Source organism: Garra rufa, chromosome 6 (assembly GCF_049309525.1).
Source record: "Garra rufa chromosome 6, GarRuf1.0, whole genome shotgun sequence".
In the NCBI taxonomy this organism is placed as follows: domain Eukaryota; kingdom Metazoa; phylum Chordata; class Actinopteri; order Cypriniformes; family Cyprinidae; genus Garra; species Garra rufa.
In genome coordinates this window covers 8,450,449-8,478,238 of record NC_133366.1, presented here as the reverse complement: position 1 = coordinate 8,478,238, position 27,790 = coordinate 8,450,449, and the positions used below count along the sequence as shown (strand labels likewise).

The 27,790-nt window shown below is 35.9% G+C and overlaps 3 protein-coding genes across 3 annotated transcripts; 2 read left to right on the top strand and 1 right to left on the bottom strand.

Annotated features, from left to right (window-relative positions):
* The first annotated feature begins 1,048 nt into the window (after positions 1–1,048).
* On the top strand, positions 1,049–14,884 carry triobpa (TRIO and F-actin binding protein a). The gene is made up of 12 exons (XM_073843273.1): positions 1,049–1,299; positions 1,491–1,547; positions 2,549–2,617; positions 2,799–2,888; positions 2,990–3,096; positions 4,842–5,256; positions 5,357–5,576; positions 7,185–7,281; positions 8,000–8,159; positions 9,761–9,874; positions 13,746–13,832; positions 14,509–14,884. Exons 1-12 carry the CDS (start codon positions 1,294–1,296, stop codon positions 14,668–14,670), a joined length of 1,584 nt encoding a protein of 527 aa, XP_073699374.1. The 5' UTR covers positions 1,049–1,293; the 3' UTR covers positions 14,671–14,884.
* Positions 14,885–14,955: 71 nt separating this feature from the next.
* On the bottom strand, positions 14,956–16,943 carry smdt1b (single-pass membrane protein with aspartate-rich tail 1b). Its single transcript, XM_073843102.1, has 3 exons — positions 16,768–16,943; positions 16,260–16,403; positions 14,956–15,192 (listed from the first exon to the last, which is right to left on the bottom strand). Exons 1-2 carry the CDS (start codon positions 16,927–16,929, stop codon positions 16,266–16,268), a joined length of 300 nt encoding a protein of 99 aa, XP_073699203.1. The 5' UTR covers positions 16,930–16,943; the 3' UTR covers positions 14,956–15,192; positions 16,260–16,265.
* An 824-nt stretch (positions 16,944–17,767) lies between these two features.
* On the top strand, positions 17,768–26,277 carry dcaf15 (DDB1 and CUL4 associated factor 15). Its single transcript, XM_073842805.1, has 13 exons — positions 17,768–17,874; positions 18,409–18,506; positions 18,594–18,732; positions 19,711–19,817; positions 19,914–20,059; positions 20,142–20,300; positions 20,768–21,352; positions 22,784–22,875; positions 23,339–23,461; positions 23,748–23,830; positions 23,939–24,043; positions 24,127–24,242; positions 25,606–26,277. Exons 1-13 carry the CDS (start codon positions 17,779–17,781, stop codon positions 25,659–25,661), a joined length of 1,905 nt encoding a protein of 634 aa, XP_073698906.1. The 5' UTR covers positions 17,768–17,778; the 3' UTR covers positions 25,662–26,277.
* Positions 26,278–27,790: the final 1,513 nt, after the last annotated feature.

Here is a 27,790-nt window from a genome sequence, read left to right as displayed (position 1 = left end):
TGAAATAAGCATTTTAGCATTTTAAGACAAGATTATTGTTATTTTGATGTGGGCACTCATAGCTCCCTGCTGAAAAAAACAGCATATGCTGGTTAGGTATGTTTTGGTGCTGGGATGCTGGTTTTAGCTGGTTTATCCTGGTTTTAGCTGGTTTATCCTGGTTTTTGCTGGTTAATGCTGGTCCCTAGCTGGTTAATGCTGGTCCTTTGCTGGTTTATGCTGGTCATGTTGCTGGTCAAGGACCAGCATAAACCAGCAAAGGACCAGCATAAACCAGCAAAGGGCCAGCATAAACCAGCAAAAGACCAGTATAAACCAGCAAAGAACCAGCATAAACCAGCAAAGAACCAGCATAAACCAGCAAAGAACCAGCATAAACCAGCAAAGGGCCAGCATAAACCAGCAAAGGGCCAGCATAAACCAGCAAAGGGCCAGCATAAACCAGCAAAAGACCAGCATAAACCAGCAAAAGACCAGTATAAACCAGCAAAGAACCAGCATAAACCAGCAAAGAACCAGCATAAACCAGCAAAGGACCAGCATAAACCAGCAAAGAACCAGCATAAACCAGCTAAAACCAGCATCCCAGCACCAAAACATACCTAACCAGCATATGCTGTTTTTTTTCAGCAGGGCTGGCAATGTTTTCTTGAGACACATATAGTATACTAGTAATATGCTTAGTATCTCTCTGAATATGTTCTCAGAGGTCCAGCAAAAATGGAGAAAGCATTAGGATGGTAAACGGAAAGCACAAAGGTCCACAAGAGCCCCCTCAGATGCAGGTAAAGTCACCTACACTCACAACTAGTTTACCAACGCTGAGGAGGTATTGGGTTTCTAGTTCAGAGGCAGGTGTCTGTGTTAGCAGAACGGGCGAAAACGCACTTTTCAGCTCCTAGACAGAATGTACATTGTGTTTAGCACTTGTTATAGATGTTTTAGCTTAGCTATGATAGGATTTGAAGCGTAAATTATGCTGAGAGAAGTTGTACAGTTCAGGACTGACAGCGTTAATGTGTCAAACCGCGAGCTGCTTCACGGAAGCTTCAGGTCACATGACCAACTGTCAGAGATGCTTTACTAGTCACGAAGGGATAATTTAACGTTTTTGTACTTGTATTTATTTTAAAAACAACATTTAAGTGCGGGAACTGCTTAAATGAAAGCGATTTTGAATGCATTTAATTCACGAATATATCGTGCGAATACACAATGCTGTGACTACGTACTAGCGAAAATTGAGCAACTAAACCAGTTTCTTTCCTCTTTCATGCTTACATCCGGATACCCATGTCGGTAAGTCGTTGAAATGTGTGTGTTTGTTTGAAATACTTGGGTAAATGAGTGGTTGTGTGAGTTCGGGACTGGAATGTCTCGTGTTTTGGATTACTGTGCTCTGGAATGCCATTCTGTTGCTCTTGGAAGATTTTGAGTTGACTGTATAATAAATTCCTTATACGCTCACAACTCATTCTGTTTCTTATAAGCTTGATCTTCCGCGCTGTAAAAAGGGATGGATGTATATGCTGGATGAAGATGAGGAGGTAAGGATGCAGGCTGCTTCTGTTGAGCTAGATTTGATGCACGACATTGCATGATCATGCATAGGGAAGTTTGCATAACATGACTTGCTATACTTCATTGTAACGCTGATTTACATTAAATCCAGATGCACAAGTGTAAATGGTGACCACTTGAAGGATTTAAAATACATTTCTTTTCACTCTGCCTAAAATTTCCCTTGATTTTGAAAAAGTTCGAAGGATAGGGTTTTGATTTTCATGCAATGTTATTATGTTCATAAATATTTTCAGAATAATACAACAAACCTTAATATTTGTGCTAAATATAATTTTTAATTTTTGAAATTAAAATTTTTAAAGATGTTTTCATAGTATTCACCCATAGGGAATTTATATGGATATTCCAAAAATATTAAATAGCCACAATAAAATCTTGCTATATTTATTATATCTGAAAGATTTTACGAAAACTGTCAAGAACATGTCTTAAAGGAGAAAAATGAAACCAGTTTTTCAGACATAAATACTTTTTTTAATGACAATTAAGCATATTTTATAATATACAATAGTATTTGCTATAATGCAACTATATAGTATTACAATAATGAGCATTTAATGAGAATAAACGTTAATAATAATATAATAATAATGAGAATTACAAAAAAAATGTAAAAAAATAAACAATTTTAATAGAAAAAAATAATGAACTAGCTGCATTACAGTAATAAGAATTTAGGGGGCAATTGCCATAAAAAATTATTTCGCAATGCAAAAAATAAATAATAATAAAATTGGACCTTATTTTTACTGTCTCTATCCAAAATATAATAATACAACAAAGCTACTATTTGTGTTCAATTTATTTTATTTAGTTTTCATACATTTCACACATTTATATCAAAATACATCAATTCATAAATCATTACTATGTTGATTATGGTCATCTGAAGTCTTTTAAACTAAAATAACCATTACTGCTGTTTGTGATCATGCATATATGAAGTACTTGTGTTTATTTGCAGTGGAGAAAGCACTGGTTTGTGATCTCTGATTCAGGACTGAGATACTATAGAGACTCTGCAGCTGAAGAGGTGAGTGAGAATTGCTGAAAATCCCATGCAAATGAAATATTGTTGGTATGGGATTGTACAGATATGTCAGGGAATGAATTATGAAATAAATGTAAACATGGTGGCATTTGTAAAATGAATCTGAAAGCATGATCAGAGTTACCAATAACATCTTGAACTCTGTGTTCTGTCACTCTGATAGAGAGATGAGGCGGATGGTGAGATTTATTTACACCACTGTCTGCGAGTGGAGGAATTTGATGCCGATAAAAACTATGGACTTCAACTGCATGTAAGAAGTTGTTGCATAAGAGAGGACAGCTCATTGTGAAAATTAAGAATAATCCTAATGTGGTCAAATGTCTCAAACAAACCTTTGTGATTGATGTGTAGATGCGTGATGGACTGGTGACCCTGTCAGCGATGACCTCCAGAATTAGGAGGAACTGGATCGACACACTGAGGAGAATCGCATCCAGGGATTCAGCTGAGAGGATTGGGTATGATAGAACTGAAAGAATAAGTGCAGAGGATCAGTCAGGGTGAATTTTAAGTGTCAGAAACATGTCTGAAATGAGGGAAAAAATAAATATAGATATGACAATGAAACTTGTTTTTAGGACTATTCATGTTTTTTTCATGGCACTTTGGTAGTATTTGCTATAATGCATTTATGCAAGTTTAACAGCTATAAGACAGCCATACTGTATTGACTTACTATTATGCACATATAATGTGAATTCTCACTGATAATAATGAAAATGTCTATAAAAATTGAAAAGTAAAATAGTTGGATTGCACTGACTATAATTTGGAGGGAAAATTGCATTAAAGTAATGCAAAGAATATCTAAATACAATTTTAACATTTAAAATTTTTTAATAAATTTTTTATTAGATGTTTTCATGGTATTCACCAATAGACAATTTATATGGATATCTTGCTGTATTAATTATGGTTATCTGGTAGATTCAATGGAAAGTGTCAATAACATGTCTAAAAGGAGATAGGACAATGAAACCTGTTTTTTAGACCATATTTTTGTGTCAATTAAGCATGTTTTATAATAGACAATATAGTAGTATTTGCTATAATGCAACTATTACTCTGCAACTAAAGCATTAAAATAATGAGCATTTAATGAAAATCATTGCTGATAATAATAATGAAATTTAAAAACTAAATTAATAAATAAAATAGAAAAAATAACCAAGAAAAATAATTTTGACTTTAGGTTGAAACCCTAGGACCCTGGACCACAAAACCAGTCAAAAGAGTAATTTTCTAAAATTGAGATTTATACATGAATAAATAAGCTTTCCATTGATGTATGGTTTCCTAGGATAGGACGATATTTGGCTCAGATACGACTATTGGAAAATCTGGAATCTGAGGGTGCAAAAAAATCTAAATATTAAGAAAATCACCTTTAAAGTTGTCCAAATGAAGTTCTTAGCAATGCATATTACTAATCAAAAATGAAGGTTTGATATATCTCTGTTGGAAATTTACTAAATATCTTTATGGAACATGATCTTTATTTAATATACCAATGATTTTGGCTCAAAAGAAAAATAGATAATTCTGCTACAAATATACCCGTACTACTTAGGGTTTTGTGGTCCAGGGTCTCATTTCTATTAAAATAAATCAAATGTGACCCTGGACCACAAAACCAGTCATAAGGTAAATTTTTACAAAACTGAGATGTGTGCATCATATGAAAGCTCAATAAATAAGCTTTCTATTGATATATGGTTTAGTTAGGATAGGACAATATTTGGCCGAGATACATCTATTTGAAATCTGGAATCTGAGGGTGCAAAAAAATGTAAATATTAAGAAAATCACCTTTAAAGTTCTCCAAATTAAGTTCTAAGCAATGCATATTACTAATCAAAAATTACATTTTGATATATTTATAGTAGGAATTTAAAAAAAAATCTTCATGAAACATGATACTCAATTTCCTAATGATTTTTGGCATAAAAGAAAAATCAATAATTTTGACCCATACAATGTATTTTTGGCTACTGCTACAAATATACCCCAGCGACTTAAGACTGGTTTTGTAGTCCAGGGTCACAAATATTTATAAATCATTAGTATATTGATTATGGTCATTGAAAGATATTCTTGGGACTGAAATAACCCTTACTGATGTTTAACTGGAGCAGGTTTGAGGTTTGACAGGTTCCTGTTTTCATGCAAGTAGGAAGTTGATATCTTTGCCTGTTTTCAACAGCGACAGAGAGAACTCCAGTTCCCAGAATGCATCCTCTCCTGCACACCACAACCTGGGGTCAGATGTCGACGGTCCATATCAGGATGAGCCTAACATGACGTCTTCACCGTTATCCAATCACCGGGAGGCAGGCGAGGGCCGCGACCGAGAACTTGAAAGACGTCTGGAGGACCGAACTAAGTGGTTCCAGGAGGGAACTTCCGACAAAGAGGGCGAAGACCCCTGGGATAAGGTAGAGCTGAAGAAGGGCGCTGTAACTTCAGTCACTTTGACCCGGCCACAGGTTCCTGATGCTCAGGCGGGGCCGGATATCGAGAAGAAGTGGGCAGACTTTGAACAGCTTCCAATTGGAGAAAAAAAGTCACCAGTTGGTATTGAGAATCCACAAGCGACAAATGAGGTGCTTCAGCATGAGGTGTGTTTTTGGATTTGGATGACCATGAGATTCTTATTGGTCCAGGACCAGTTAATGTGCATTATCTGTGTTTGTGGTCTGGATGCATTGCGTTGGTCAGGTGGTGTCTCTCAGGCGGCAGATTGAGGCTCTTCGTCAGGTCCGTATGTCGGCCGGTGTGTGCGGTCCTGATGCGCCCTGCACTCTCAAACTGGATCAGATGGAGAAGGAGCACAGAGAAAGACTGCAGAAGATACACGACGAGCATGAGAGAGAACGCAGAGAGATGGAGAGAGACAAACAGAGACTGCTGCAGGAGGAAGCCAAGAATGCAGTCCAAGGTCAGTGTGGGCCACAGATCACACAAGAGTCAGATAAAAGGGATGCAATATAGAGACAGAGCGCAATTAGGCCACGCCCACACAGAGGGGGAAACAACCCAACACTCTCCATTGACTTTGTATTGCGGGAAGCGGACTCCTTGTCATTTCTTATAACAAAAAACAGATAAATGTCTAAAAGATGCTATGAGACAAGGTGTACAGTAAACAAGCTGAAAAACACAGAACTACGTTTTTATAAGCTGTTGACCCAAAAAACGAGTGTTTAAGGACACAAATAATTGTAGATGTCTGGGTATTTCACGTTGGCGCATTTAGTTGGATCATTTTTTTAAAAAAAAAGGAAGGTAAGGAAAAAGTCCACTGACACGGACCAATAAAATTTAGTTTCTCAATATATCTCCTCCTTTCAGGGTGATGAAATAATCCTTTGACATGGTTTAATAATGAATGTTTACTGTCGCCGTTAAATTTCCCTCCAGCGGGCGTAGTTCTCAGAGTAATGAGACACATTGCGCTCTACTTTTGTTTCCTTAAACTCTTGTTTTTTGGGTCGACAGCTTATAAAAACGTAGTTCTGTGTTATTTAGCTTGTTTACTGTACACCTTGTCTCATAGCAGCTTTTAGACATTGTTCTGATTTTTTTCAGAAATGACAAGGAGTCAGCTTCCCACAATACAAAGTCAAGGAAGAGCGTGTGTGTGTGTTTTCCACCCGCTGGCCGTGGTTTTCAGGTTATGACGCGTGTCGCTCTGTCTCTATAAAGACATTATATAATCATTTCTTTTGTATAAAAAGAAATCATCAGAAATGTAATCAGAAAGTTTCTTGAGCAGCAAACAAGCATATTAGAATGATTTCTGAAGGATCATGTGACACTGAAGACTGAAAATTCAGCTTTAAATCACAGGAATAAATTAGGGCTTACATTATATTCACATAGAATTCTCAATATTGTTTCTCTCTTTCTACTGTATTTTTGATTCTTGCTGAACATGAAATACATAAACATAAAACTGTTACAAAAACTTAACGACCACAAACTTTTGACCTGTGGTGTACAGTGTATTTAGCTTTTTTTATTTATTAAAATTATAATAATACATTAATACTATTACTTAGCAAGGACGCATTACATTAAGTAATTTATAATGTTACAAAAGATTTCTATTTCAAATAAACGCTGTTCTTTTTCAACGTTCTGTTCATTAAATAATCTTGGAGAAAAAAAATGTATTTGGTTTCCACAAAAATATAAAGCAGCACAGCTGTTTTCAACTTTGATTATAACCAGAAATATTTCTTGAACTACAAGTCTGCATATTAGAATGATTTCTAAAGCATCATGTGACACTGAAGACTGGAGTAATGATGCTTAAAATTCTGCTTTGATCACAGGAATAAATGACTTAAGTATATTTCACAATATTCAAGTTTTTACTGTGTATTTAATCAAATAAATGCAGCCTTGGTGAACATAAGAGACTTCTTTAGAGAAAAAACACTCTTACAGGCCCCAAACCTATGATTAGATCAGAGTTCAGTGACTTTTATCCATCATTTCAAGTACTAAACTTCTCATTATACTTTCATCTTCGATCATGCAGCGATGGAGGCTCTGAGAAAAGCTCATCAGGAGGAGATTGAGAAGCTGAAGGCTCATGGAGGAGGAGAGACGACAGACCCCTCCATCAGACAACAGCTGTATGTTCACATTTATACAATTTACACAAAATGTACATTTTGCCTATTTAGCAAAATAATCATGAGCAATATATGATATCCTATATCTATGGACAATAAAGCAAACCTAAAATTAGTAGAATTAGTAAATATTTCACTGCAGAAAGACATGTGAAGCATGACCTAAAGGCATACGTTTTTACAGTGATGCTAAAAGGCCTTTTACTTACTAAAAAAGAATTCTGCCAAACAAATGACAGAAGGCATGTAGTTGACTGTGTTTTTCAGCAAAATTTTATTCATGCTAACAAATAAGAGGCCTTATTTATCTAATGTTACTGTAGGCTTTGTAGGGTTAAGCATTTATATAGCTACACTTTAAAATTTGGGTTCTGATGATTATGATTTTTTAATTTATAGCAGATATTACATGAAAATCTGTATGTCTACAGTGTGTTAGATTCATCACAGGCATCTTTAAAGAGTTTGAAATGAATTTTAGATGCCAGAAATCTTGTTCATACTCTCATGGGAATCCAGTGGCAGTAATCAGTACTGTACAGAAATTCTTCTCTCACGGCTCAGAGAATCAGAACACAAGAGCTTCGTTTATTCCGAAAAGTGGCAGGTGTTTGATTGACAGTTCGTAATTGACAAGAGTCCCACTGAGAGAATCAATCGATCACGTCGTTACATCAGTAATCCAGTTAATCAATGCATGTCTTTGTGTCTCTATCAGGCGCGAGTCGCTCTCTCTGCAGCAGGAGTTGGACGGTCTGTCGGAGCGTTATTCCCAGCAGTGCGTGGAGCTCAACCGCATCCAGAACAGCACAGATGAGCGAAACGGAGAAATCCGACAGAAGGAGAGAGAGATGGAGCAGCTCCGCCAAGAGAACCAGGTAGACAGGAAATGGGTTGAGAGGATTGAATGGTACACAAGCTGAAATTTCTACTTCTAGAGTCAAAAAAATTGCTAAAATTATGAAAGCCTGTTTTCACCACTGAATAAATAAAAAAAGGCTTTTTATCTCACAAATCATTTTTTCCTCGCAATTGCGAGTTTACATTTCACAATTCTGACTTTTTTTCTCAGAATTGGACACAGAATTGTCTTTTTTTCCCCTCAAAATTGTGAAATATAAACTCACAATTGCAAGTTATAATTAAGAAAATAAATTCAGACTTTTTTCGGAGAATTGCGAACTCTTGAGAACATACCATTTTTTTTGTCCCTTAAAATTGGACTTTACGAGTTTATATCTCACAATTGGGAATTGCAAGATATAAACTCACAATTCTGAACTTTTTTATTGTGAATTCTGACTTTATAAGTCGCAATTGAGAGTTTATGTCACAATTCTGAGAAAAAAAAGTCAGAATTGCGAGTTTATATCATCTAATTCTGAGGAAAAAAGGCAGAATTGCGAAATGTAAACTCGGAATTGCAAGAAAAAAAAGAATTGTAAGATAAAAAGTTGCAATTACCTTTTTTATTTTTTATTCAGTGAAGGAAACAGGCTTTCACACTAAAATGGACTTTTTCGTTTTTGTATAGCATTAAATGACATGCATTAGATGTGAAACTGATTATTTATCAATCATGTCCTGCCACAAAAAAATTGCGGGAAATGTCTGTCAAAAGTTTGGGGTCTGTAAGATTTTAATGTTTTTGAAAATGCACTCTTTTGCTCATCAAAGCTGCATTTATTTAATCAAAAATATATGAAGATAAGTAAAATTGTAAAATATTTTACACTTTAAATTTACAGGTTCCTCTGTGAATATAGTGTAAAATGTAATTTATTCCTGTGATCAGAGCTGAATTTTCAGAATTTCAGTGTCACATGATCCTTCAGAAATCAATCTAATATGCTGATTTGCAACTCGAGAAACATTTCTGATTATTATCAATGTTGAAAACAGTTATGCTGCTTTATGCTTTTGTGTAAATATACATATTTTCAAAATTCTTTGATCAATGAAACTTCAAAATTTGAAATAGAAATCTTTTGTAAGATTATAAAAGTCTTTATTGTTACTTTTGATCAATTTAATGCATCCTTGCTGAAAAGAAGCGTAAAGAAAATGTATCACTAGTAATTCTGCTGACGTTCTTGTGCTCTAATTTCACAAATGCCATCATTCAGACATCATTTCATCCTGCGACTCAATCCATTATGTCAGATATTGAAATATAACATACTTCACCTTTAAAATTTCAACACACATATCAATTAGTCAGAAGGCAATATGTCTCAACAGACAGCATCCTGTTTCATTGTTCAGAGTGGCTGTCTGGGTCGGTGTGAGTTTGTTTACTGATCCAGATCTGGATTACTAATACCACTCAAGGTTATTGCCAATAAACAAATGCTACGAAATGGGTTTTGAATCAGCATGATTGTCTTGCTGTTAGTGTGTGAATAAGCATGAATGTCTTCATGTGTGGGTTTTTAGTTTGGACGCGTCATAAACACATTTCCTCTTCCTGTTCACACAGGAACTGCAGGCGCGTCTGACGGAGGAGATAAGTCTCATGCGATCCTTCATCACAGGCCAGAGGTCAGGAGTTGTTCCCCTTGGCACCTACGAAAGGAGCACCTCTGAATTAGAGGTGAGGCTCTGACCTGCCATCAACCATTTCATGATCAGATTTACTTTGTTTTATCGAAATGTATATGTGACCAGTGCTGGCAAAATGAGTCAGAATGTGCACAGTCTAATTTCGAATTTGAGGTTTTCACAAAAACGAGTTCATTTAAGTAGTAGTTCACTTTGTAGCCCCCTTGTCATCCAAGATGTTCATGTCTTTCTTTCTTCAGTCATAAAGAAATGGTGTTTTTTGAGGAAAACATTTCACAATTTTTTTCCATATAATGGACTTCTATGGTGCCTCCGAGTTTGAACTTCCAAAAACATTGAGACGGATCTATATTAAAGGGATAGTTCACCCAAAAATGAAAATTTGATGTTTATCTGCTTAGGGCATCCAAGATGTGGGTGACTTTGTTTCTTCAGCAGAACACAAACAAAGATTTTTAACTCAAACCGGTGCAGTCTGTCAGCCAAATAATGTGAGTGGATGGGCACCAAACCTTTAAAAGTAAACAAAAACATGCACAGACAAATCCAAATTACACCCTGCAGCTCGTGACGATACACTGATGTCCTAAGACACAAAACGATCGGTTTTTGTGAGAAACTGAACAGTATTTATATCATTTTTTAAACAAGTCTTATATCATTTTGAAGGTATTTTAATGGAGAATGCGAAAAGAAAAATAAGCAATTTTTGAAAAATTGCTCATTCCAACCAGTGTTGTTTTTGACAACCATCTTAGATTTAGTCTTAGTCTTAGTCTTTTGGACTAAAATGCTTCTTAGTTTTAGTCAAATTTTAGTCACTTCTATATGTGATAGTTTTAGTCCAATTTTAGTCGACGAAAAGTCAAAAAGGTTTTAGTCTAGTTTTAGTCGACGAAAAGTCAAAAAGGTTTTAGTCTAGTTTTAGTCAAAAAAAGGGAACAAATTAACAAATTAATGTAGGTCAGTAAGTATTTTGCTGTTGGGTAGTGTCACTTGTAAGTTCTGAAAATAGCAGATCTATAGTTCAACACAGTGTGAGCTTCCGGATCGACTATTTTCACCAATAATTACAATAATGAAGGAATGTTTTAGAACATAAAAGACAAACAAGGATAGAATGCTAAAACGGCTTGCCATACTAGTATAGCAAAGAGTATTTAATGCTAAAACGGCTTGCCATAGCGTCAGATACTTTTTAAGTTTTAATTGGCATGCACAATAAGCGGAAATGTCATGCATTTTAAACGTCTGACGGACCACCCACTAACATTTTCGTCTATTCTCGTCTCGTCAACGAAAACTCACACACGTCTTTTAGTCATCAACGAGCCATTTTTATCTCGTCATCGTCTCGTTATCGTCATGAAAAAAAGTGCCGTCAACGAAATGATATCGTCATCGTTGACGAAAACAACACTGATTCCACAATCTAATGATACAGGTCACACATGAACATACAAAATGCACCTCACAAGCATATTAGAATAATATAAATCAATGTAAATTAAAGCTCAGTTAATCAGAATGTAAATATACAGTATGGTTCAAAACTTTGGAATCATATTAGAATGATTTCTGAAGGATCAACTGGAGTAATGATGCTGAAAATGCAGCTTTGATCACAGGAATAAATTACATTTTACAATATTTTCAAATATATAGTAAAATAGATAAATATTTAATAGTTATTTGAAGTTGTAAATATATTTCCCAATATTACATTTTTTCACTGTATTTTAGATCAAATAAATGCTGCCTTGGTGAGCAAAGACACTTATAGAGTAGATAAATAATTTAATAATCCATCAAAAGTAACTAAATCACTTATATATTAAATTCTCTACACAAACAATAATAGCAATAACAACATCAATTCAATCTCCACCAGAAATGTCAAAACTGATTGAGAAAGATTGATCTCACCAAATGATTTGTTCCCTTGTTCTATAATCCTCCATTTTGAGTTTAAACATAACCCACTAAAATAATTATAAATCCCAGATTGTAGGTGAAATTACATCTCTGTAAAAACATAAGAAATCTTGTGGTTGAGGAGTGAGAGTGAAGATGCTTTTGGAGTCGAGATGGTGTAATTGCAACATCAACCAGCAGGGGCTTATTTGGAGCATGAGCCAGCCAGAACTTGACTCCTTATTACCAGTATATGTTAGATTTTGGCAAGTGCAACTAGTAATACAGGATTTCCACTCTGTACATACAGAGAATGTACACATTGTACACAATACGTATAATACTGTGAAAACGGCATGGCTTTTATTAGAGTTTAGAGACGCTTGAGACTGGGTGAAGTCATTTGGAGGCGGGGCATGTGATGTGAGTGATTGGTGTTTCTGTAAACAAACACTGCCATCTACTGATCATCATAGTGAACTCTCTCCAGCAAATATTAGTAAATATACATATTGCTATTTTGCAGAGATCTGTGTTTTACACAGTAAGAGATATTTAGTGATTCAGTTACTCGTCTTTGTCCTGCTGAATTAACAGTAATTTGTTGTCTTTGTCCAGTTGTGTGGGTGGTTTGTGCATTATTTATAATGACACTTGTGTGGGCGTTGGAAAATATTACTGTTGTTGTTTTTCTCTATTCATGAGGGAAAGGAGTACAGTCAAACCAAAATTTACTCAGACACCTTTAACATTTCTCACATTATCAGTTTATGGGCTATAGTTTAGAAAATGGTAATAAAAAGTTAAAACTGTGTTAGAACATATTCATCTTGATGTCAAATATCTTTGATGGAAAGATATGTGACCCTGGAGCACAAAACCAGTCTTAAGTCGCTGGGGTATATTTGTAGCTATAGTCAAAAATACATTGTATGGGTCAAAATTATTGATTTTTCTTTTATGCCAAAAATCATTAGGAAATTAAGTAAAGATCATGTTCCATGAAGATTTTTGTAAAATTCCTACTATAAATATATCAAAATGTAATTTTTGATTAGTAATATGCATTGTTAAGAACTTAATTTGGACAACTTTAAAGGTGATTTTCTCAGTATTTAGATTTTTTTGCACCCTCAGATTCCTGATTTTCAAATAGTTGTGTCTCAGCCAAATATTGTCCTATCCTAACAAACCATATATCAATAGAAAGCTTATTTATTGAGCTTTCATATGATGTATACATCTCAGTTTTGTAAAATTTAATCTTATGACTGGTTTTGTGGTCCAGGGTCACATATGTCAAACCATGAACAAACCATGGTCAGCTCAAAGTGTGGTCCCAAATTTTTATCAGTTTTACTGGTAGTCCACTCTGTGAAGAACTTTAGGGTATAATATGTCACAGTGTACTTTATTTTACTGTCCTCACTTGCATAAATAAACTACAGTGTCCTGCAGCTGCTAGTAAAAAAATATAAAAAATGATATCTGGCATATATATTGTAGGTGCAGTGACTGGTCGCCATTTCATTTTGATCCATTTAAATGATCCTTTAGCTTTTTTTTCCCACATAATTAATGACAAATTATTTTTTACAAAAACAAGTATTGTATGTAGTTTGTTCACTAATCGTCACCTTAGAATTATAAGGTTCTATCTGACATTTTTGTCAAAATTGATTCTTATTCTGTGACCACTTATTTACATTATGTGATGTTTCTTTTGTCAGCTGAGTACATTTTGGGACTTTTTTTTTTAGAAAACAAAAATGGTTCCATCTACAGAAGTCTATGGAACGCAAAGACTTTGAAACTCAATATCTCAACATTGAAGCTCAAAGTGCTCGGAATGCATAAAAAACCTTATAATTCTACGGTGGCATAATATGTGCTTAAAAAAATGAATGAATAATTGTATCAGAATTGTGAATTGTTGATTACAATTGTTGTAAATAAAGTATTGCTGACATGTCCATGTCCATCTGTAGATGTTACTGAAGGTAAAGGAGAGCGAGGTGGAGTTTCTACACAAGGAGATCAGCTGTCTCAGGAAAGAAGTCCAAACTCTTACCAAGGTACAACGTTTGTGTGTGAAACTCAGTATGAAATCTCATTCAATATTAGTCACTTTCTTTATACAGGCTCTTAGTCTTATGCAGAGACAAAACATGTATACAGTACATCCTTCAAATGTTTGGGGTCAGTAGGATATTTAAAGAAATGAATAAAAGGGTACATTAAATTGATCAAAAGTGACAGTAAAGACATGTATAATATTACTAAAGATTACCATTTCAAATAAATGCTGTTCTATTGAACATAAATTCATCAAAGTATCCAGAGAAAATAATAACTGTGCAAATTAGCATATTAGAATGATTTCTGAAGGATTATGTGACACTAAAGACTGAAGTAATGAGGCTGAAAAATCAGCTTTGCATCACAGGAATAAATTACATTTTACAATATATTTACATAGAAAACAGTCACTTCGAATTGTAATAATATTTTAGAATTTTTAACTGCATGCAGATCAAACAACTGCAGTCTTGATGAGCAGAAAAAAGAAATCTTGCCAACCCCAAATGTTTGAACGTTAGTGTACATTACATAAATCAAACTGTGTTCATCACTATTCTTCAGTATTAATATATACATAAAAACCTTCGGAGTGATGCTTAGCCATGTATAACCGCTGGATTGGTTGTTTGTAATGATATATCTAGTAACAGGTGTTTTCTGTGTCTGCAGGAGAATGAAGTGCTGAGCGAGCGCTACAAGCAGGTGTATGTCGAGCTGACTGAATTACGGGGCCGCAGCGAGAGAGACATCAATGCACTTAAAGAACACCTCAAACTCACTAATGCTGCGCTGGAGGAGGGCCATCTCCTAGGCAACAGCACCAACCAATGAGAACACAGCACGAGGTCAAACGAGATGGATGGGGTGCAGTGATTTCTCCATCTCTCATTGGTTATGTCTATACAGGATATTGTGTTATGTGGAGCTGATTTTTAAAAATCTTATTGGTTAGAAACTACAGTGGTGCTGAAAGTGAATAAACATTCCATGCTCTTAAGATAAAGATATATTTTAAGTTAAACTCAATAAAAAAATCTTGCATCTGTTGGACTTGTGAATGATTTCAAGATAAACCACATCCAATAAAACAAATATAACACAGAAACAACCAGCAGCTGACATTCAAGCAATTTATTAAATAGAAGAGAGGCGATTCGTGCGGGCAGCCTCAGGTCATATTGTCTTTAACAATATTGAGAAACATAAAAACAGCATTTAACTTTGGCTTATGGACATGGTTAGTGTAATGCACGAATGTAAACACAAAAAATGTGTTGACAATCTTCATTATTGCATAAATATTTCCTGTTCCGCTGCGTCGGGAATCGTTCAGATCCGCTGGAGTGAAACACACTGAAACAAAAATAAGAACATGAATATCTAAAAACCACACATACAGTTATACACAATATATATGTGACTCTGGATCACAAAACCAGTCTTAAGTAGCACAGGTATATTTGTCAATTTTTATTTTAAGCCAAAAATCATTAGGATATTAAAGGAGTAGTTCACTTTCAGAACAAAAAATTACGGATAACGTACTCACCCCCTTGTCATCCAAGATGTTCATGTCTTTCTTTCTTCAATCGTAAAGAAATGGTGTTTTTTGAGGAAAACATTTCAGGAATTCTCTCCATATAATGGACTTCTATGGTGCCCCTGAGTTTGAACTTCAGAAATGCAGTTTAAATGCACCTTCAAAGGGCTCAAAACGATCCCAGCTGAGGAAGAAGGGTCTTATCTAGCGAAACAATCAGTTATTTACTAAAAATGTTTGCAATTTATATACTTTTTAATCTCAGAGTACACACAGAGCTAGACAAGATGAGCATTTGAGGTTAAAAAGTATATAACTTGTATTTTTTTTTTTTTTTTTTTTAGAAAATAACCAATTGTTTTGCTAGATAAGACTAAGAGGCTTCTTTCCTCGGCTAGGATTGTTTAGAGCCCTTTAAAGCTGCATTTTGGAAGTTCAAACTCGGGGGCACCATAGAGGTCCATTATATGGAGAGAAATCCTGAAATGTTTTCCTCAAAAGACAGTTTCCTTACAACTGAAGAAAGAGAGACATGAACATCTCGGATGACAAGGGGGTGAGTACATTATCTGTATCTTTTTGTCATGAAAGTGAACTACTCCTTTAAGTAAAGATGTTTCATGAAGATATTTTGTAAATGTCCTGCCGTAACTATATCAAAACTTAATTTTTGATTAGTAATATGCTTTGCTAAAAACATAATTTGGACAACTTTAAAGGTGATTTTCTCAATATTTAGATTTGTATCTTGTATCTAGTTGTATCTTGGCCAAATATTGTCCTATCCTAACAAACAATACATCAACGGAAAGCTTATTTATTACCCTTATGACTGTTTTTTTTTTCTTTTTGGTAAAATAAATTGATTTACTACTTGCACCTGAACTCAGTCATCATCATCATCATCATCAGGGACGAAGATCTCATGCTCCTCCAGAAGAGCAGCAAAATGTTTACTGATCAGATTACCGACATAGAGAAACGGAATCACCACTATAACCATACGGGTGAGACCGAACGGGACCTGAAGAAATATTACAGATATTTATTAAATTATACAACACAACAACAATAATAATAATATTAATAATAATAATAATAATAAATGTGTGCTGTTAGAAAACTTTACAATTGTCGTTTAAAAAAATCATAAACTGTAAACGCAGTCGTTAAACAAACACATCTTTAAATAATTGATTTTTTACAAACAACCGTACACGAAGCACTTCCTCATTTTATAAATATGTGCCGCTCCAACAATTTGATTGGTTATTATCCATGTCAGTCAAGCCATTCTAAATTTTCATTGGCTAGGCCGAAACCCAACCCTGGTTACTGCGTTCCTTTGGGAGTCTCCAGCGGCAATGTTTAGACATGTATAAACATACCTTAATTGGTTTAGGAGGGACAGCCCCCGATGTGGTTGACACGGCGGTTCGGCTGAGAGTCGGTCCTGTCGCATTTACTGATTTTGAGCCAGTGTTGCGGCTCAGTGTTGCCGAATTTCTAAGGAAAAGAGCCCGAGAGAGACGACCTGCCAACGACGCCATGTTTCCTGCTTGTGCGTTTCAGAGACACGCCCAGTGGACCCGCCTCATTTGGGTTTGTAATTAGGGGGCGGAGCAAATGCGCCTCCCGTATTTACTAAATTGTTTTATATTTATAAAAAAGTAGTTGTATTCAATTATTATATAATATTATTTAATAATACTGATGTTGTATATTACATTTTCATATTTATATAGATAAATAACTATGTACATAACACATAACAATCTCAGAAAATACCAACCTCCAATCTGACATAAAGGAAAGGGAGGGATTGCATTTATTGCAACTATTTTAACAGAGACACACCTTCAGATCATAGGTCAATGTCCTCCATTCCATTATATATGATACATTTCTACAATACTATTACAGTGTATCACAACTGTAGCATGTAGAATGGTGAATTTTACACAAAATAAAGAAACAAAAAAAAACATTGTGAGCATTTCTTTATTTGCCAAAGTGTACTTAAAAAGTGATAATATAAAGATAAACTTAAATAAATATAAAATGCATTGTAATTTACTGCAGTATGCGTAGGTTGAGACGTTGACATTATGTATGAGATTAACAGATTCATCTGAAACCTCATAAAATATGAGCTATTTACAAACAATAATTTTTTAAACACTTAATATGCACTAATTGTAAACAAAAAATGAGAGTGGTTGATTGACTGGGTAAATAATATTCAGAGAAATATATTAACGTAGCAGAACACCCGCCCTCGTTTCTTTGATTGACGACGGTGATGACCAATCAAAACCCTCAGCGGAGAACGCAGAGCCAATCAGCGAGCCGGTCGGGTTGGACTGGGGGCAAATCCAAAGAGCTGGCAAAAATCAAAAATGGCGCCCAGCTCGAAATCTGAGAAAGATGACAACAAACAAAAACAACAGAAAAAACACAAAGATCACGTCGTCAAACTTCTCACCCGTGGGCGGGTAGGCAGAAATGTGGAATTTGGGTCAAAAGTCGCATTTGTTACGTGAACTGTGTTTTTTCTTTGAGCGTAACGTAGATAATAATGTGTGTGTTATTAGCATCTTTAGCTGTAGCCTCATTAAACGCCTTTATGTGCCTGTCACAGTTTATTATTTGTGTGTCAACTTTCTAATGGACATGCTAGGAGACGTTTTTTATTTGCAGTATATGATTCTTTGTGCCAACAATAACAAAAAACAATTGTCATTATTATGAATCAATCATTGTTGGTAAATCCATCAATGGTCAAAAGTACATTTCTGTTTATTATTTAGCCCTGACATCTACATTTACATTAAATTAATAGTCTTCATTTTATACTCCACATCAGTAATGAGAATAGGTCAGTACTTAAAATGAATGAATGCCTCAGTCAAAACAAAAACATCCTTGATTAAGCAGCTTTGTCTAGAGAGTCAATCTAAAAGCTCATTTATTTGTAGGTATGCCTTATATGTATTAACTGTATTAATATTTCTCTGTCTGATTTTCAGTTGAATGGGCAGCTCTCTCAGAGGCTCTTCCGAAAACTTCCTCCACGTGTCTGCGTCCCACTAAAGAACATTGTGAGCGAGGAGTTCCTCAGAGCAGGGTGAGAAGAACATGCAATCTGTCCTGTCCATCAATTTAGAGTGTTGTGAATGCTGTATCTGACTGGTCTGTTTCTCTGCTGTCACAGGCACATCTTCCTGGGCTTTACCAAGTGCGGCCGGTATGTGTTGTCCTACACCAGTGACTGCGGAGAGGATGATGACTTCTCCTTCTACACATACCACCTGTACTGGTGGGAGTTTAACCTGCACAGCCGTCTCAAACAGGTAAAACAGCTTAACACTGAGCCTATCAGAGCTTTGAACCCTGATACTGTTAAAGTCAAAAGTTTACATACACCTTGCAGAATCTGCGAAATGTTGAATGTGCCTGAATAATCCTAAACTGTGTTTTTTGTTTAGTGATAGTTGTTCATGAGCACCATGTTTGTCCTGAAGAGTTACACTGTCCGCTGTTCTTCAGAAAAATCCTTCAGGTCCTACAAATTAGTTATTTAATTTTTCAGAATTTTTTGTGTATTTGAAGATCAGGGTAAATGTAACTTATTTTGTCTTTGGGAAAACATATAAGTATCTTCTGTAGCTTCTGAAGGGCAGTACTAAATGAAAAAAACATGACATTTAGGCAAAATAAGAAAAATGTACATATCTCTTTATGCTCTTAATGCAATGTGTTTTCTTCTGGAGCATCAGTGAGCGTTTGGACCTTCTGTAACAGTTGCAAATGAGTCCCTCAGTTGTCCTGAAACGATGGATCTCAAAATCATACAGTCATTGTTGGAAAGGGTTCAAATACACAAAAATGCTGGAAAACCAAATAATTTGTGGGACCTGAAGGATTTTTCTGAAGAACAGCAGGCAGTTTAACTGTACAGGACAAACAAGGGACTCATGAACAACTATCACTAAACAAAAAAACACGGCTGTTTACGCAGCTTAAAAATCAAGCATGTGTAAACTTTTGAACAGAGTCATTTTTATAAATTCAACCTTTATTTTCTCTTGTGGACTATATGTAATCCTCTTCAATGTGAAATATCTTATTCAGGTCAGTACTAAATAAAAAAAAACATGCATTTTGTATGATTTCTCTTATATTGGTAAAGAACTTAACATTTAGCAGATTCTGCAAGGTGTATGTAAACTTTTGACTTCAACTGTATATGTATGTAATGTGTTGTAAATAACAAACATCTAATAGTTACTCTGATATAACATCAACTTTATTTATCTCTTTCTCTGCAGGTGCATCATGTGCGTTTGTTTGCGGGTGAGGACATCTACAGCGATCTCTATCTGACCGTTTGCGAGTGGCACAATGATCATTCCAAGCTTGTCGTCTTCGGCTTTAAGTAAGAGACTTTCTGCTCTGTGCTGTCTGTTATGTTGTCTCTGTGCTGTCTGGATTATTATGGATATCTAAACATGTGCTTTCTGTGATCTTTCAGCACACGCAGTTCTAGTTCAGCCCTGATGAACATGATGATGAGTGATGAGAACAACAGAGACATCTACATCACCATCACCTCAATGCCTCCTGCACAGCCATGCAAACAGTGCTGCCCCACATCCACCGTGTCCACCATACGCACAGGTATGTTAGTATATTATTAGTGTAAACTAATAGCTGTTTTTCAGTCTTTAGCAAACACTATTCTATGTTGACATGTGTGCAGGTGGTGAGTGTCTCCAGCACGGTTACGTTCTGAACGCTCGCTATCAGGTCGTTTATCCGTTCCCGACGTTCCAGCCGGCGCTGCAGCTGAAGAAGGACCAAGTGATTCTTCTCAACACCAGCTACTCTCTGGTGGCCTGCGCCATCTCCCTCTGCTCGGGTATACAGCTAGTGTTTTCAAGATTAATAATAATCAGAAATGTCTCTTGAGCAGCAAACCAGCATATTAGAATGATTTCTTAAGGATCATGTGACAATGAAGACAGGAGTAATGATGCTGAAAATGTAGCTTTCACATCACAGGGATAAATTACATTTTAACATATATTCAAATGAATAGCAGTTATTTTAAATTGCAATAATATTTCAGAATATTGCTGTTTTTACTGTATTTTTCATCAAATATATGCAGTCTTGGTGAACAGAAGAGGCCTTTTTCAAAAACATTAAAAAGATAAATAATTCAAAACATTTTCAAAACACTTAATTACTGCTATTTACACAATGTTTTCAGTTTACAAATATAAATGATGTATTTTATTCGTTTTATTTCAATGTGACATTATAATTGTGAATTAATTATCCCAGTTTAATTTGATGTGTGAATCCCTCTCTGTGTCTTTGTAGGAGACGGGCAGCAGGATGGTCAAAACAATCAGATTCTCTACCGTAAGAGAGATGCTTCCTCCTCTTCTCCACCTGCTGGACCTACATCGCCTTCCTCATCCTCATCCACCTCATCCCAGGGGTCACCTGACCCCAGACAGACAAAGCCCCATTTCACCCCACTCCCCTCCAGCCAATCACAGGCGGCCGTGCGGGCGAGAGAGTTTGCTGCTGACATTTTCCGCCGAGCTCAGGCTGGAACGAGGGAACATGACAGAAAAGCCAAAGAGAAAGAAGAGACAGACACCCAGCGATTCCACAGTGAGGAGGAGCGAACAAGAGAGAAACAGGAACGAGACACAGAAGTCCCGGGACCCTCGACTTCCTCCTCAGGACAGAACCAAAGTTTAGTGCCGCCCTCAGAAGCAGAGGACAGTGCTGGGTGTAATACAGTTATGTCTCCTGGATCCACCTCCTCCGTCTCCTCTCTGTCGCCCCATGCTCATGAGCCTTCATCCTCCTCTTCCTCCTCAGAGCCTGCTTATGTCAACTACACCACTCTTAAATACAGACTACCGCAGGGCAGAGCGTCAGAGCAGCCGAGTGGTATGACATTTCTCATTTGTTCTCATGATAAACTTGCTTGATTTGTCATTGAGCGTCATTATAGATGGCAATTTCCAAATCACACATAGACATATGTAATATATATACACACAAACATAACTTGGTCAGATGTAGTTTCAGAAAGCGATCTGGTCTATTAAGTTCAGTGATGGTTTCATCCGTGATGAATCTGATTCAAACTAGTAGCTTGTCTTTTTGAACTTTTTAAGTACCAGAACCAGAGACATTTGTTTATGAATCAGACTTTGCCAGTTGTGCTGTATGTTTTCGATCCACTTAAAAGGACTGATTCATAAGAGTGACTTATTCATGAATCTGATATCAGTTGTGTTGTATGTTTTTGATTTACTAAAAATAACTGATTCATTAGAGCCATTTGTTCATGAATCAGACTACACCAGTCAAGCTATGGATTTTTGATTCACTGATAAGAACGGATTTATAAGAGCAAGTTTTACATGAATTAGACTACACCAGTCATGCAGTGTTTTTGATTGTCATGCTGTATGTTTTTGATTCGCTAAAAAGATATGATTCATAAGAACGATTTATTCTTGAATCGGACTACGCCATTCATGCTGCATGTTTTTGATTTACTAAAAAGAACGGATTCATAAGACCAAATTGTTTATGAATCAGACTACGTCGGTTCTGTGATTTACTCAAAATAACTGATTCATTAGAATGACTTAAACAAATTGGACTACTCCAGTCATGTTTTGTGTTTTTGAGTCACTAAAAAGAACTGATTTATAAGTGCCATTTGTTCATGAATCAGAATTTATTGGTCATCTTTTATGTTTTTGATCCACTAAAGAACTGATTCATAAGAGCAATTTATCCCTGAATCGGACTACACCAGTCATGCTGTGCGTTTTTGATTCTCTAAAAAGATATAATTCAAATGATATGTTGGATGTTGTGATTAAATTAAAAGAACTGATTCATTTAAGTGACTTATAAATGAATTGGACTACGCCAGTCATGCTGTATGTTTTCGATTCATTTGAATCGACTGATTCATAAGAGTGACTTATTCATGAATCGGATGTCAGTTGTGTTGGATGTGTTTGATTCACTACAGAGAACTGATTCATTAGAGCCATTTGTTCATGAATCAGACTAAACCAGTCATGCTATGGATTTTTGATTCACTGATAAGAACTGATTCATAAAAGCGATTTGTTCATGATTCAGACGACTGACCTCACTCCTAAGAGTCCTTTGACTGTAAAACAGACTACACTGGTCACGCTGTATGTTTATCATTCATTTAATGAACAAAACTTGCAGCTTTGATTTCATAAAGATTATAAAGTATGAAGTGTTTTTTGTTTTTCTCATTTCTTTCTGTCCACAGCTCATCTGAACTGATGTATAATCTGCGATGTGTCTTTCTCTTGTCTTTAGGAGATGAGGATGATAAAGTCCTGCTTCCTTTCACTGTGACGGATCTGAAAGGACGAAACTTACAGCTGGTGACGGGACAGTTCAGCGGTCAGGTGTGTGTCTGAGACATTAATCTGATATCGTACACATCCGATGCTGCAGGACTGTGTCTGAACTCTTGTTTGTGTGAATGTTGAATGTTCACTTCGGAAACTTGACTGTTGCACTCTACTGGGCAGCCGTGGCCTAATGGTTAGAGAGTCGGACTTGTAACCCAAAGGTTGCAGGTTCGAGTCTCAGGTCCGGCAGGGATTGTAGGTGGGGGGAGTGAATGTACAGCACTCTCTCCACCCTCAATACCACGACTGAGGTGAGTCCCTTGAGCAAGGCACCGATCCCCCAACTGCTCCCCGGGCGCCGCAGCAATGGCTGCCCACTGCTCTGGGTGTGTGTTTGTTCACTACTGTGTGTGTGAACAAACGTGCACTTGGATGGGTTAAATGCAGAGCACAAATTCCTAGTATGGGTCACCATACTTGGCCTCACTTCACCTCCTTTCCTTTCCTTTCCTTCCAGTGTGTGTGTATTGAGCAGCTGACGCTGGACTTCGAGTATCTCATCAACGAAGTCATCAGGAATGATGCCGAATGGGGCTCCCAGTTCTGCTCCTTCAGCGACTATGACGTCGTCATCCTGGAGGTGATGTGATTTTGTTTAGGAGATGCTTTGTTATGTGTTTCATCTTCATTTTTGTCTGTTGTATTTATTCTGGGAAAAAAATCATAGGGATTTTAAAGAGTTTTTAAATTAAAAGCATTAAAAGCTATGAACTAAACCATCTCGCTACTGTTTGAAGTAGAAAAATATTTGAAAATCAGACAAAGAGACAAAAATGAATGGAATGTTCACTTCGGAAACTCGACTGTTGCGCTCAATTGGTGCAATGTTCTAATTTGCATGTGTTCTGTTGTTTCTATGGCAACAGGTTTGCCCGGAGACCAATATAGTGGTGATAAACATCGGGCTGCTGCTGCTGGCGTTCTCTAACTGTGAGGATGAGCACTGCAGGTACACACACACACACACACACACACACACACACACACACAGACTAAATACACACACATATATGATAAAACGCTCATTAATGCTTTATATTTTTAATTTTGTGTGTAGACCCAAGTCGTATCACTCCAGTCTGCAAGTCAGTTGGGATTTGAACACTGGAGCATGTCGCACAGTCGGTGTCGGTGACCTCACTGAGTTCAAAGGTCAGACCAGGTAATGATCTTCAGATGCACGGCCTGTGATGTCCATCTGTTTGCCCTCGTTCAGATGTCCTCATGTGTTTGTTTCTCTCACAGTGGAAGCGTGTGGAGCTCTTACAGGAAGTCGTGTGTGAACACTGTCATGCGGTGGCTCGTTCCAGAGAGCAACTCACGCTACATCAACCGCATGACCAACGAGGCTCTGCATAAAGGTGTGTTTTAGACACACTCCATTAGACACAAAAAACACTACTGTGCAAAATATTATTTTTTTTTTTTTTACCATGGCTGCATTTATTTTATAAAACATACAGTAAAAACAGTAATGTATTGAAATGTGACCCTGGACCACAAAACCAGTCATAAGGGTACATTTTTTGTAATTGACATTCATACATCATCTGAAAGCTGAATAAATAAGCTTTCCATTGGTGTATGGTTTGTTAGGATGGGACTTTGTATAAATAGGGGTACAACTATTTGAAAATCTAGAATCTGAGGATGCTAAAAAATCAAAATCAAAAATGAGGTTTAGATATATTTACAGTAGAAAATTCACAAAATATCTCAATGGAACATCATCTTTACTTAATATCTTAATGATTTTTGGCATTAAAGAAAAATCAATTATTTTGATCCATACAATATATTATTGGCTATTGCTACAAATATACCCATGTGACTTAAGACTGGTTTTGTGGTCCAGGCTCACAAATATTTAAAAAAAAAATTAAATAACTGTCTTCTATCGAAACATATTTTAAAATGTAACTTATTGTTGTGACGCAAAGCTGAATTTTCAGTATCATTACTCCAGTCTTCAGTGTCACATGATCCTTCAGAAATAATCTGAATATGCTGATTTGCTGCTCAAGAAGCATTTATTATTGTTATCAGTGTTGAGAATTGGAGAATAGAAAGTTCAAAAGAAAAGCATTTACTTGAAACCTTTCTTACTATAAAAGTCCTCATAAAAACACTAAATAAAACCCTTTTACGTTTAAAATATGAGATAAAGTCACATTGGGAGATTAAAAAAAAAAATTAAAGATATTTTTATTCTGATGCCGAAATGGGCTTCTATATTTAAAATTACATTATTACAAATGATTGATTAGTTGTTGTTTTTTTTCTGAGATATTTATGCAATTTTGTGCATTTTTTTCAGTAAAAAACGCTTAATTGCTACTTCTATAAAGTGTATCTTATTATATAATGCATATTATACGTTAAAGTCCACATGAAATCAAAATTGAAGTTTTTTGGCTTTTAGTATGAATATGTTAGCCTTAAGGTTATCTATAAGCTAGAGTGCTTCAAAACAATGACAAAATTTGCTTTTACAAGATATAAGCATTCAAAACTTGAAGTCTCTGTCTTCCGCCAATATGAATCAGTGATTTTGATGACATCACGCTGCACTTCAGCTTCTCATCAAAGGTTCTGTCCAATCAAATGCTCTCTAGAATCTGAAGTGTTCCGTCCCCTACACTATACACATAGAATAATGTTGCGTGTTTCAAACCACTTCAGTGGACCTTTATTGTAACCTAATTGTTTTTCTGCTCACTGCAGGTTCTTCTCTTCAGGTGCTGGCTGATAATGACAGAGGCACGTGGATCGTCCTGTGAGAGAGACTACACACACTAACGCTTCTCACTGCTGCTCTGCTGTGGGACGTACGACGTCGGTCCAAACACAGCCGCTCTCAGTGTTTCTGTCGTGTTTATGTGTGATTGTGTGGGAGCGGGTTATTCAGGAACCTGCAGCAAGATAAAGACACGTTTAGGGCCGAGAAAATCCACGCTGCTCAGTCCCACCTGTAAGCTGACAACGCGGGACACTCTGGGATCATTTAAATGAAACACGTCAACGGTCACCATCCCAGTGCAAAACAGAACTAAACGTCTGTCTCCGTTGAACTTGCACACTTTTACACAGTTGTTTTGATGTTACTGTAATGAATCGAAGTAGTGATTTTTCTGTTTGAAACACCCTAAAATCGGATGTTTTTTGTGGACTGAAAGGGACGTTGCTTCGGGGCTCATCTGTGTTTGTTTGCTTGATTTGTTTTGTTCGTTTTAGGATGGGGTTGTTTACATCATTTAGACCGAGTCATCAGCCAATCAGAAGCTGTTGACCCCCCTCCTGCTCTTTTTTTAATGCTAGTCGTGGCCTCACAGCTGGACTGGATGAGAATATTGTTTTTAAGCAACGTTGTTTTACTTTATTTTTGATAAAATTAAATATTCCTTCAGTACTTGACTGGTTTTATGACGTTTCATTGCAGTTTACATACACCATGCAGAATCTGCAAATTGTTAATTATTTGACCAAAATAAGAGGGGTTATACAAAAGGCATGTTATTGTTTATTTAGTACTGACCTGAAAAAAGATATTTCACACAAAAGATGCTTACATATAGTCCACAAGAGAAAATACTAGTTGAATTTATAAAAATGACCCTGTTCAAAAGTTTTCATACACTTGATTCTTCATACTGTGTTGTTACCTGAATGATTCACAACTATGTTTTTTCAAGTGATAGTTGTTCATGAGACCCTTGTTTGTCAGAAAAATCTTTAATGTCTCAAAAACTTATGTAACTTTGTGTATTTGAACCCTTTCCAGCAATGACTGTATGATTTTGAGATCCATCTTTTCACACTGAGGACAACTGAGGGACTCATATGCAACTATTACAGAAGGTTCAAACACTCACTGATGCTCCAGAAGGAAAAACAATACATTAAAGCCGGGGGGTGAAAACTTTTGAACAGAATGAAGATAATTACATTTTTCTCATTTTGCCTAAATATCGTTTTGTTTTTCATTTAGTACTGCCCTTCAGCAGGTACTTACATGTTTCCCAAAAGACAAAATAAGTTAAATTTACCCTGATCTTCAAATTCAAAGTCTTCATGTCACGTCTTTTATGTGAAGCATCTTATTCAGGTCAGTACTAAATAAAAAAATAACATGCATTTTGTATAATCCTTCCTATTTTGGTAAAACAATTAACATTTTGCAGATTCTGCAAGGTGTATGTAAACTTTTGACCTCAACTGTACAATACATTTTTATTATATATATTTTTTACATTTAATTAAATATTTTTATTTAGTTTTCTTTCTTTTTTTTAATTTCACTAGTTTCAGTTTCAGTTCAGCTTTTCAATAAAAATATCTTGATAATAATCTTCATAATAAAAAAAAAAACACTTAATTGCTACTTCTATAAAGTAATCTTATGTAATGCATATTATATGTTAAAGTCCCCATGAAATCAAAATGGAGGTTTTTTGGCTTTTAGTATGAATATTTTAGCCTCACGTTTATCTATAAGCTAGTGTGCTCCAAAACAATGACAACATTTGCATTCACATGATATAAGCATTGAAATCTTAAAGTCTCTAACTTCCGCCAATATAAATCAACGATTCTGATGACATCACCCTGCACTTCAGCTCCTCAACAAACTTTCTGTCCAATCAAATGCTCTCTAGAATTAAGCACCTTACACTATAAATAAGATGCGGCTGAAATCAATCACTTGGCGACATTTTTCCTTTTCAGATTAGTTTTTCAAATTTGAGCTTCAATATAAAATGTATATTTTGTTTCAGCTTTATTTCAGTTAACAAAAACAAATTTTAATACTTTTTGTACAAATCAACTCTGAAAATAAGTGAAGTGCATGTGTGTAACAAACAAACGTCAGAAGGCATGGATTTCCTTAAAAGCTTTTTTTAAAGGGACA